This window comes from Labrus bergylta, chromosome 21, assembly GCF_963930695.1.
Source record: "Labrus bergylta chromosome 21, fLabBer1.1, whole genome shotgun sequence".
NCBI classification, from domain to species: Eukaryota; Metazoa; Chordata; class Actinopteri; order Labriformes; family Labridae; genus Labrus; species Labrus bergylta.
In genome coordinates this window covers 22,884,034-22,895,828 of record NC_089215.1, presented here as the reverse complement: position 1 = coordinate 22,895,828, position 11,795 = coordinate 22,884,034, and the positions used below count along the sequence as shown (strand labels likewise).

Sequence of the window (11,795 nt, the reverse complement as noted above, 5' to 3'; positions counted from 1 at the left end):
GGCTGCTGACCCGCAGTCAGAACTCGTTGTCCCAGCCTTCTCCTTATTTAGCTGCTCAAGAGAGCCAACGGCTGATTTGGAATAAACACACACAAATGCAGCACTTTCCCACCCTGAAGGAAGCCTACACGGGCTGTGCGCTGGAAACTTCTCCCTCCTCATCTCTGCATGGAGGTCAGGCAGGAGGAGGGCAGAGAGGAGGTTCAGTCTGATTTAGAACATCTGAGCTCGAGCTGCAAGAAATGTGTAATTCTCCAAGTCAAATCTGCTCTCTTTTACCTCTGTATCAAAAGGAGATGTTGGCACATCCAGCTATCTCATGAACTAGGTGTATAGGATGCAGAACTAAAGAATGTGAAAAGAGAACATGTTGCACACTCTTGCACAACATCACAATTTATATATTATTTAATTTAATTTATATATATATATATATATATATATATATACAAAAATACAAACAAAACATTTCTCTAATGATCTGATTATCATATATATTATATATCTATATTATGATCTGTATAGGACACTTTAAGACCCTTCATTTAGACAAGAAAAATGTTCCTCTGGGAAAAAAAGAAAAAAACCTTAGGAAGAACAAGCACAAAGGGATGGTGCGTAATAACAGCACCTGAAATCTATATTCAAAATGTGGATCCAGGAAGTTAACCACCTTTAAATGTTGAGAAACATGCGCACTGTGAAGCACATTCAAGTCAGAAATATTATATTAAAGTTGCTCATCAAGACAAGGAAAGTAAACTTCACCTTCATTCAGTTCAAGGATTTGTCTTGATAATAAATATCTAAAACAAGACCATCTAGGTGTGTCAATCTAAAAATACGATAGTAAGACTTGGTAAGAAAGGAAAAAAGACGATCATAGAGGGAGAAAAAGAAAAAAATGCAGATAGGGACATAAGGGAATTTTTATGTCTTTATGAGAAATAGAAATGTAGGAAAAAATGCCTCAAAGAAGGGAAAGCCTTCCAGTCTAGAGATTTAAATTGATCCTCATTGAAAAGGCATTTTATCAAAGCAGTTTAAAAATCATTTAAGGTGGCAGTATTAGTCCAAAAAACAGATCAATAAATGTTCAGGTTTCCTCACAGTTTAAGTAATTCTGTTAACTTGTTTTTTATATATATATATTTGCTGTTATGCAAAAAAAAAAAAGAACATGTTCACCTTCACCCTACATCTGATTTCTGATCATAATTCATTTTTGCTTTATCACTAAAAATCAATGATTGGTGTGAAATATGTGAGTTTGGTGTACCTCCTCCTCTGGCCAAAATTGTGCAATAATTTAAATTTCAAATAAAGGATTAAATAAAATAAATGGAATAATTCCACATTTTAAATAATGTCAAGAAGCTTTTACTCCTTTAAAATGTCTCAGAAGTAGATTTTAAAAAGTAATCTGCGAGAGTTCAAAGGAGAAATATTCTCTTTAATTACAAACATTATTAGTGATGCACATCATGGCATGATTTTATTTCAGACCCAAAAGCGTTTTTACATCAGTCAGAACATGGAAAATTCATGAGTGAGTAACCAAAGGCAACTTTCCAACCATGGATATTAATCATGATAATGACTAGTTGTGTCAGTGTTGCTAAATCATGAAGTCTACAGGAGGAATAAATATCCTCAGTGTCATTGGACAAACAAACATGTACTATGTACATGTGATAAATGTTACTTAAATACTCCACAATATTTTGTATTTTAACATTTAATTAATTTAATTTAATTGTCTTCTATTCTAAAAAGCTTCTCAAGCTGTGCTCTTGAATACATTATGTTACTTATTTACCATTTTTATATCTGCTTGATCTCCATCCCATAGATTCATAGATTTTGATAAAACATTGATTATTATTATTACATCCTTTTACAAAGCGATGCCAAATCCCTTAGAATGATGCAGATATGTTACTGCTTCAAGTGTCTGTTTGATGTGAACTAGAGTGCCTCCCAGTGGATACATCTGGTAACCTTTCTATTATTTACTGGTATTTACCAGTTATTCCCAACAAAATCAGAGAAAATATTCAAGAAGTTAAAATGTACAACAACTGATTTAAGAGTTGGAAGGGCATTTTAAATAAAATAGATATTCTTTTTTAAATTTCTTTACCTTTTTCTCTCTCTCTCTTGGTGTAACAGTAAACAAGAGATCTGTGGAGTTTAACATAAAACAACACTAAATCTAAGCAGGACTATGACACAGATGAGTATCAGTCCAACACAGATCTCTAAGGCCTCGTCCCTCTTCCCATTAGATTCCACCTCCAGTCAGTCATCGTCCACCACCATCACATTCCCGCTCAGCTCGTACTCCATGGTGGCCCAGTCGAAGATGTTGCCCTTGGGGACTTTGTGGCCGTAGTGCCAGGCCTGGATCATGCTCCTAGAGAGCACTAAGTCCCACATGTTCAGATCTGTCACCTCTCCGACGAAACTCTGCACGGCCTCCAAACCCCCCAGGTGTTTGTCTGGGTCCTGCCCCAGGAGGACGGTGCCCTTTGGACGGATGGTGTGACCTGGTTTGTACACCTGGTAGGTACTGCGTTTACCTTCAACCCAGAAGGCAGAGAGGCCGGTGCGGGACTCCCAGGTGAGGCAGAGGCTGGTGCGGAAGGTGGTGAGGGGTGGCAGGTGGAAGAAGGTCCCGTCACCGCTCATGTAGAAGGAGACTCGGCCGTCCTTCTCGCGCCACACGTTGAGCTCGTCGTAGTCGGCTGTGCGGTAGGCGAACAGGATGATCTGTCGCTCCTCTGGGAGCTCGGTGGCCACGCGCATGCAGAGAGTGAAGGCCTTCAGTCCCATCTCCTTCTGAGGGATCAGGGCCACGAAGCTGAAGTCAGTCTCATAAGGGAAGACCAGGACTTTGTCGCTCAGACCCACTAAAGGAATGCACCGGGGATGGTAGAGTTAATGAGAAAGAATGAGAAAAAGTAAAACCTTTTCAAGTTATGTTTTGTAAAAATACCTTGAGTGGCAGAAGAGAGTGTCATAGACCATCCAAAAACACCAAGTACAACCACAGCAAGCTTCACACTGTTGACTCTCTACAAACACACACAAAAACATCCGTTATCAACAGAAAACAATATTATAGCTGATATTAAAGGTGCACTGTGTAGATTTGTAACATAACAATAAGTAAGGTCTTTTACCTGATTTTTGTAACATAACAATGAGTAAGGTCTTTTACCTGCTTTTTGTAACATAACAATGAGTAAGGTCTTTTACCTGCTTTTTGTAACATAACAATGAGTAAGGTCTTTTACCTGCTTTTTGTAAAGTGTCTCCAGATAACACTTGTTATGAGTTGACGCTATACAAATAAAGATTGATTGATTGATTGATTGATTTGGTGGTGAAATTTGAAAGTTGGAGAAGTATACAATTCTATGTTATATTTTCTGAACTAAATACACAAACTTTATTCAAAGTAAAAAAAGGGTCCCTGGAACACTGTTTGGAGCTTATAAGCTACCAGGAGAGTTACGGGGTCACTGTTGCGGCCCCCCATCATAACTCCTCATGTAGCATTTTATCTTCAAACAGTGTTACAGGAACCAAATTTTCCTCTGAGGACATAGATAGTTTCTGTATAGAGTTATGAACATATACAACATAATCTGTACATTTCACCAACTTTCACATTTCTCTAATAAAACTTCATGCACCTGTAAGCAGATATTATGATCTGTGAACACAATCGACACATAAGAGAACAAATTATGTAACAAAACAAAAACATTGTTAGTTCTTACCATCTTGATGTTGTCAGTGTTCCTCTGTGTTGCTAACTCAGTCTACACCGCGTGCCTCGGTCCTCTTCCCTCCTAGCACAGGCCGTGATGTCAGCTCTTCTCAGGAGCACGCTCTGACAAAAGGCCTGGTGTGTGAGGCTCTGAGTGACGCTGCCTTTATTGTGTGACTGATGCAGAAACGTATGTGTCTCAATCACATGATAAACTTACAGAGTTGGAACAGTCTTTGGTAAGCAGATCTCAGATGTTTCTGCAGGGTTTTTTTTGTAGTTGGGTGTCTGTCACATCATTACAAAGGATCAGTTTGCCTAAATCATAACAGAAACCATGTGCTAGAGTTTTGAGATTTGTTCCAAATAAATTCAGTTCATGCTAGCCATCTGATAAATATCTGATCTGCAACAGTTTCTGTTGACTCTCTCTTTAAAATGAATACTTTAAAAGATGATGATTGAGGTTTTTCTGTCTTATTTTTTAAGTAGGACAGTATAGACTTAAATATGTCAATATTTGAGATGGGACTATTTGATGTTACTTATCAGGAGAAATGGATAAATCTGCACTAAGCTTCATCGTCCAGCCTAAGGTGGATGTCTACTGTAATAAGACCAATATATTCAGGCAAAGAGAAAAACACACTGCAGGGCTTCAATATTCCAGAAATTCATTTCACCAGGGTGATGTTTCAGAGCACACTCGCTCTTCATCTAGTAATTTATTTTTGCTTGACTCTGCACCTGCCCTATTGGGTTTGGATGTGCATGTTTCCTTGATTGTTGAGCAATTTATTTAGGAAATTTTGTTTTTTCATATTTGTTGAAATGAAGAGATGAAGCTCTCTTTAAATTAAACAGAATTCTAAGTAGAATGCAGATATAAAAACATCAACCTGTGCTTTAAAGGGTACAACTTCATGCATTCAAAAAAAATGTTAGCAGAAGAAGTGGCTTATCATTTACTCTCTGAATTGAAAGCAGTAAAATTAATTAATTATTTTCAGACTCAAAGTGAACATTAAGCTAACCCTAATGCTGAGAAGATGTAAGAAATGAGCAGGAGTTCAGTGTTCATCATACTCGGTATCTCTTTAATGATAAACTCTTATGTCAAAAACATGACAACAAACAAAAGTCAAAGGTCACGGTTTAATGGGGACAAATGAAAACAGAACCAGGCATTCATGTTATCAACATATCTACATTTAATACAGTTTGTCAAGCTCTAGGATTTCTCCAGTAAACAAGAAACCTATGTTGTCAAGAAATAAAATATGAGATACACAAGCAACGTATTTACAGAGCCTGCACGCCGACACACAACACCCACAGGCCTAAATCACCACAGACGCACAATCAGCTGGAAAACAAGTAAACTGATAGTGCTGAACTGAAAATGAGCTTGGATTGAGGTATGAATGAGATCCGATGGTCGTAACTCTTCCAGCATTTCAAACGGAGGATTGATTTGTGTACGCTGCTCTCATCGTATTCTGTTACAGGTGGAGAGAAAGTGTGTCAGATTAACAGCAAAAAGGAAACAAGAAAAACAGACATTTTCTTGCCTCTAAAAAAGGAAAATAAACTGAAGGTCATGCTTGATGATCTGATCTGATGTCATTCCAGGCAAACAGCACGAGCCAAACACAACGCCCAAACACATTTCTTTATGAAACCGACAGACAGCACAGACCATTTACACATCAACCAGAGCGATTGATGTCATCCACCAAAAGTCAAACATTTCAACACTATCCATTAATATCCAGCAATGTGAAAACTGTTAGTTCATCTTAGTGAGCAGTCATTGTTTTGTTTATATTTATATGCAGCTGTTGTTTCCATTCCATTTTTTTTGTAAAGAGTTCAAGGCCGCTTTTCATGAAAACCTTAGTTCATTGTCCTGATAAAAAAAAAACACATTTTGAATTACCGCAGGTCAAACCTAAAGAGTATATTGTTCATACATTCAACTCATTTCAATTGTCTGTAATGGGGTTGGGATTGATATGCAAAGAAGAAGAAAAACCCTAACAATCTACTGAAAACCTTACAGTATGACGTCAGGTGGGGAGAAGGGACCTAATCCTCTAGAACTACTCCTCATGTATCATGATGTAAAACTTGCATACAAACTGGTCAACCTCATGAGAACAGGTTTTTGGCATTTTAGATTCCACTTCAGCAAATATACATCAACAAGTGGAGGATGAATGAAAAAAAAAAAAGATCAAGAAATACTGTAGTAAATGCCAAATAAAAGGCCAATATCTTAATAAGTCAAACCACCCCGTATCTTTTTTTAAATATCGGTGGTTTCTGTGAAAGACTGGAGTGCAATGCTGATGCTGTAAAAGGATTGTGGCACTCAGAGAAAGAGAGAGAGAGAGGGAGAGAGAGAGAGGGAGGGAGGGAGGGAGGGAGGGAGTGAGACCTGAGAACATGGCCCCTTATTTTGACTAAAGAAAGGAGTCAAGCTTAGAAGACTAGAGATGTAATGACATGAAGTGATCGTAGAGAAAGAGCAGAATGAAGGAGGGCTTTAAAGGGAGAAGCAAGCCTGAAACATCAAGCCTCAGAAGATTGGAGCAAGAAGTTTTACAGCAAAGATAAAATGTGGGGAGGAGGAGGCGGACAGGGAAATATGGCTCTCGTCTGGTAGTCCTTAATGTGGCTTTGACTGCTGTGTAAAGTTCTTATCCAGGCAAGAGGGTGATCTGTTCTCTAAAGTCTTGTGTTGTCCAGTCTTTGTGTTGAAGGGGGTATGACGGAGAGAGGGGAGGCGGGGGGGGTCCCTTTAGTAGTCCTCCACCCAGCCGTTCTCCTGGATAAAGGCATCAATTACTTCCTTCATGGCCAGGTTTGGGATCAGCTGGTCCTGGGTCAGAGGACTCCTGGTGACCGGGTCAAAGTGACCCACTCGCTGCAGAGAAGCCGATGAAATGCTACTGTTAGAAGGTGTTGAAAATAATCTACTGTGCATCCTGAACATGGACCATTCAACATCAATGCAGTGACAGAACATCATAAATCATTGCATAACAATGTTGCTTGTAGATTTTCCAGTCTCTCTTTTTTTAATTTTGGTGAACAGTTTAAAGACATTTATGATGACATATGAATATTAACTCCCTTTGTTATTATATATAAAGTGCTTTAGAAATCAATGACAGCTCGTCTTCAATGATTATGAAGTAGCCATGTGCAGTAATATAGAAAATTTAAGATGGAACCAATGATGAGGCATTTTGATATCAAATCGTAGACAGGATAACTGTAATGGAATTCTGTAGTGAAGATGCACTAACTGTTAGCATCTGTGGTTTTAGCTTCTCGTGATATATGTCAATTAAACCATTTCATAAACTTATGAAAGGTGTATTTTTCAAGGTTACACTGAAAGTAACAAAGGAACTACACACTATAAACAAATAGTATACTGGCACACAAGTAATATTGAAGCAATTCATGGTAGTGAGATTTGAATATGATCAAAGACTGTACCCATATTAGACTTTCCAATACTCTTCATTTATACAGATCTAGAGTTCAGGTGAGACATCATTTTGACATTCTATATTTTTATGATCAAAGTTTATACTGATGGAACAGTTTTAGAAATTACAAAATGTGTAACTCACTAAGAGTGAGAGTGTAACTATGAGTGGAATTAAGACCACATTATCATAGGTGATGCATTTAACTATTGAATAGCAGGGATATTTTTTAAATTGGTCTTCAGCTGTTTGTAAGACTCAAATCTTTGTGGTCGTTATTTGTCTCTATACAAAAAAGTTTGTCAAATGGATGAATGTAAATTAAGTTTCAGCTTTAATGCTGTTCAAACAAACGACTTTGAATCTGAAGGTTGTGAAAATGACAGATCAGTTTTGTGGAACAGCATGGTTTGTATTTGGTACAAGACTGTACGAGATAATCAAGAGGAATTAAAACAAGTTTAGCCGCAGCAAAGTGAAAGATTAACAGGAACAGCATTTCCTGTTTTCACTGTGGCGTTCACCGAGTTTCTGCACAGACGTTCATACTTCTGTGTCCTCATCCTTTGCTTGTTTGAAGGTCATAGTTTTCTGAGAGTGATAACTTATGAACTGAACGTATTACCATAACAGAGGTAACTAGCTCAACATTTAACCTCTAAACTGAAGCATAGTGCTGCTCCTGCTGCTGCTTTTACCTGTAGGTGCTCTTCAATGTCCTTGCGATCGTAAGTGATTCCACTTGGTGTGATGCAGGGCTCCCTCATCAGCTCAAAACTGATCTTCCCACACAGGTAATCTGGGATCTCTCGCTTCTGAAAGGATAAAAGTAGATACAAATAGAGTCAAACTATTAAAAAGCATATATAAAATAACAAATGTCTAGTGGAACAATAATTTAGCTGACAAAATAAAAAAAATTCTGGGCTTACAGGGTTCCTGAAAGTTTAATGACACAGTGTCTTGCCAATCATACACACATAACTGTGTCTTTCCTTTAAAGCCTCATCATTTCTACAATGTTTAGATGGAATAATGTAACAAAGCTGTCAGGCTGACAATACACATTATGTTATATCCCAATTGTTGCAATTTAGGTAACACACACACACACACACACACACACACACACACACACACACACACACACACACACACACACACACACACACACACACACACACACACACACACACACACACACACACACACACACACACACACACACACACACACACACACACACACACACACCTCGAGGACCAACTAAGTACAGACGAATAATAAATCTCCACATGCCCTTGCAAACAAATACCGGCGGTTACCATAGAAACAGCTCGGGCTGGTAATAGCACACACAACGGTCTGTCTAGCTTTTGGTAAAAGTGCCTTCTCACAGATGCCCTTACAACTATCACAGAAAGCAGATAAATACAACACAGGGATGATGAATGTACATGTGCTTAATAAAACCTCAAATCATCTGAAATAAATAAGTGATCACAACTGCACACTAATCAGAAAATGTGCTTCCGTCCGTTTCCCTTGTTGCCATGTCAACGATCAGAGATGATGGTGTGAGGTAGGTGTGTGTACTGTTGGTGAAGATGGGTTTGTGTGGGTGAATGTGATGGATGAGAGAAATATCTTATGCAGGATGTGTCTCTACTTTTTGCCCATTGCATGCTGGGATAAACTCCAGTCCAACCTATAGTAGAAGCAGGTTGGAATAGGATATGATTGCATGGATGGAAACAAGTTTACACGCTGCTCAATAATAATAAGTTAATTATTTATACTCACTTTTCTTTTCTCATCCACTTGAGAGAAGAGCTCATCCATGTCCATCAGATACTTGTCCTGGGAGGAACACATTTGACATAAGCACGTATTCATCAATATTCATTTTGGGTATATTTTAAATAAATGTGTTAATTAAAACCACGTCAGCACAGTTAGCACAAACCAATTGTTTAACGTACATGTTTAGAAGCTATTTTAGCCACATCGCCTCCATTTTGATTGTCGTCCTGTTTCTCTTTGTATTCCTCTTGTTCTCTGCATAAATACAAAGTCATGATGAATTATGACTTCTCTCTGACAAAATAATATTGATGCCCACATGACAGACTGATTACAGTGAGATCATCAAGAGATTACTACACAAGTAAGCAACCTCACCTTTCCTTCTCAGCCAGGATCAGTTTGGTTAGATAGGCGTGTAACTCGTTCTCCTGGTTGATGCGCTTCTCCTCGATACTATTCCAACGTTTTTTCTTTGCAATGCGCAAGGCGCTGGGGATGTCGTCTCCGAAGTTCAGCCTCTGTTCCTTTGCCAGATTATAAGCTGCAGAAGAAAAGCATCACAACCGCAAAACGTATTAAACTGTCTTCCAGGGTTTTCTTTCATTATGATAACCGCAACAACTTAGACATATAAAACTTCCCACAATCATTTAGTCTAGTGTTTAAAACCCCATCAAAGCATAATGTAATGCCTTGCTGCATATATATGCCGTGCTCAAAAAGTGCCCCAGAAATTTCATAAGGATGACACAAAGATTTTGAATGAAGGATTCTAGGCTCAGCATTTCGTCACTGAATTCACAGACAGCAGAGAGAATGACAGAGTTGAAACAGAAATAAACATAAATGAGGGAATACAAGAGTAACATTGTGCAACATAAAGCAAGATGCTTCTACACACTACCACACTTCTCCAGCTTGCACAAGATTCACAATTCTTCTGACCTTTCTGCAGGTTGCCTATTGCCTCATCGTAGTTCTCCAGCTCCAAGTGACACTGGCCCAAGAAGAAGTGGGCCTTTACTGACTGGCTGTCCAGCTCCAGTGCATGCTTACAATCTGCCAGAGCCTTGTCATGCTGCTGCAGCTTCACATGGCAGAGAGCCCTGTTTGTGTAGTACACTGCCACAGACGGATTACGGTTCTGAAAGACAGAAAATACCAGACAATACTCGTGTACAATGATGTTACTGCACAGCAAAGTAGCCTCCTTTTTTACAGGGACAAAAGTATATCTTCACGTATTTAAGACCAGCTTAAGAAATTCCACTATAGGTATTGTTTCTTAAAACGACAGTTACTCACAATAGCTTTACTGTAGCATGTAGCAGCCTCCTGGTACTTGCGGCACAGAAACAGTCGGTTCCCCTGCTCCTTCAGCTCCTGCGCGGTGGAACTCTTCTCCGGGCTGCCGGCCATCTTCTCCGCCGGCTCCGCGGGGCCCGCCTCGGCCTGCTTCCCTATCCTGTTCCCCGTCTCTTCGGCTGGCTAGCTGACAGGTTTAAGAATGCCCTGTCCCTCCTGGATCTCACGAACAGGATCAGAGAGACGGTGTATGTAAAGTTAGGTCACCATTGACAGCTTGCACTAACTGCAATGCACCTGCAATGCGCGTCTTGGGCGGATGAGGTGCAGAGTCCTGTCACCCCAAAAGAATTCCTTTAATGTGCTGAGTTTGCACATATCCCGAAAATACAGCGAGGTGGCTAGACTGCCAGAGAATTAACTATTCATGTGACGGACATCGGTGGTACCTAGATGAGCAGCTCAGCCATCAGTAAACATTGTACTCTGTCCCTGTCGTGAAACTGTAACGTTACATACCTACAGTACGACGAATCTTTGTAAACAAACAACTTTATGTCTGAAAAATACGTTTGTCTTACTTACATTTAAAACACATTTGCTACAGCAGCTAATGTAGACACTGGGTGAACACTGTCTTTAAATTTGGTTTTTGGGATTCAAGCGATCGGTGCTGTTCGCTAGTTAGCGAGCTAAGCTAGCTAGGAAAGCGGCTACGTATTTTCGATCAGTCAAAGCTTTTTGTTGGTTCTGCCCAGTCAGTTTTTTTTAACCACTAGCACCAAACATGTCACTAAATCAGCAGCAAAATTTGAAAATCTAAGCTTGTACGTTTGCTTTTTGTGACTGAAAATGTCTTCTTAGCCTTTATCTTCACTACAACGCCGGTTAGCCACCACATAAAACAGAACATTAGCTAATGCTAGGTTAGCTTGTTTGCTACACAGCTTATTCCCTTTTTGCCAAGTTCCTTGTAAGTTAGGATTTATACTGAGATGTGTAGTATGTAAACCTTACCGTATATAAGGAATCTTGCATCCAAGTTTTACAGTTTTGTATGATTTATAAATCAAATTTTACTCGATATTCTTTTTCTCATACGAGCTGTCATGACAGGTTGTTGTTATGCTGACGTCATATGCCTACGCGCCGGCGACGGAAGCTGAAAGGATATTTACGTTTACTGCTCATCTGAAAAAAAGAAATATCAGTCACAATTAAGCAAACACGACATTTTAGCTAGAATATTAATTCCCACGTAAGAAATACACCTCTAGAGAGTATTAAAAACTGAGTTTATAAATATCCCCCGTGTGAGCACTTTTCTAAAAGAACCCTTACAATTATTAGGATATATCTAAATAGATTATATTACAGTCCGTTGGCCTACTGCTCTTTAATTT

The 11,795-nt window shown here is 39.0% G+C and overlaps 2 protein-coding genes across 2 annotated transcripts; both read right to left on the bottom strand.

The window, feature by feature from the left end:
* Window positions 1-1,432: 1,432 nt before the first annotated feature.
* Window positions 1,433-3,923, bottom strand: crp1 (C-reactive protein 1). The gene is made up of 3 exons (XM_020637607.2): window positions 3,789-3,923; window positions 2,999-3,077; window positions 1,433-2,912 (listed from the first exon to the last, which is right to left on the bottom strand). The coding sequence occupies exons 1-3, from the start codon at window positions 3,789-3,791 to the stop codon at window positions 2,302-2,304; spliced, it is 693 nt and encodes a 230-aa protein (XP_020493263.1). The 5' UTR covers window positions 3,792-3,923; the 3' UTR covers window positions 1,433-2,301.
* A 931-nt stretch (window positions 3,924-4,854) lies between these two features.
* stub1 (STIP1 homology and U-Box containing protein 1) lies at window positions 4,855-11,564 on the bottom strand. Its single transcript, XM_020637630.3, has 8 exons — window positions 11,410-11,564; window positions 10,393-10,608; window positions 10,033-10,231; window positions 9,463-9,628; window positions 9,264-9,339; window positions 9,085-9,141; window positions 7,980-8,096; window positions 4,855-6,707 (listed from the first exon to the last, which is right to left on the bottom strand). Exons 2-8 carry the CDS (start codon window positions 10,504-10,506, stop codon window positions 6,582-6,584), a joined length of 855 nt encoding a protein of 284 aa, XP_020493286.1. The 5' UTR covers window positions 10,507-10,608; window positions 11,410-11,564; the 3' UTR covers window positions 4,855-6,581.
* Between the last annotated feature and the right edge of the window lie 231 nt (window positions 11,565-11,795).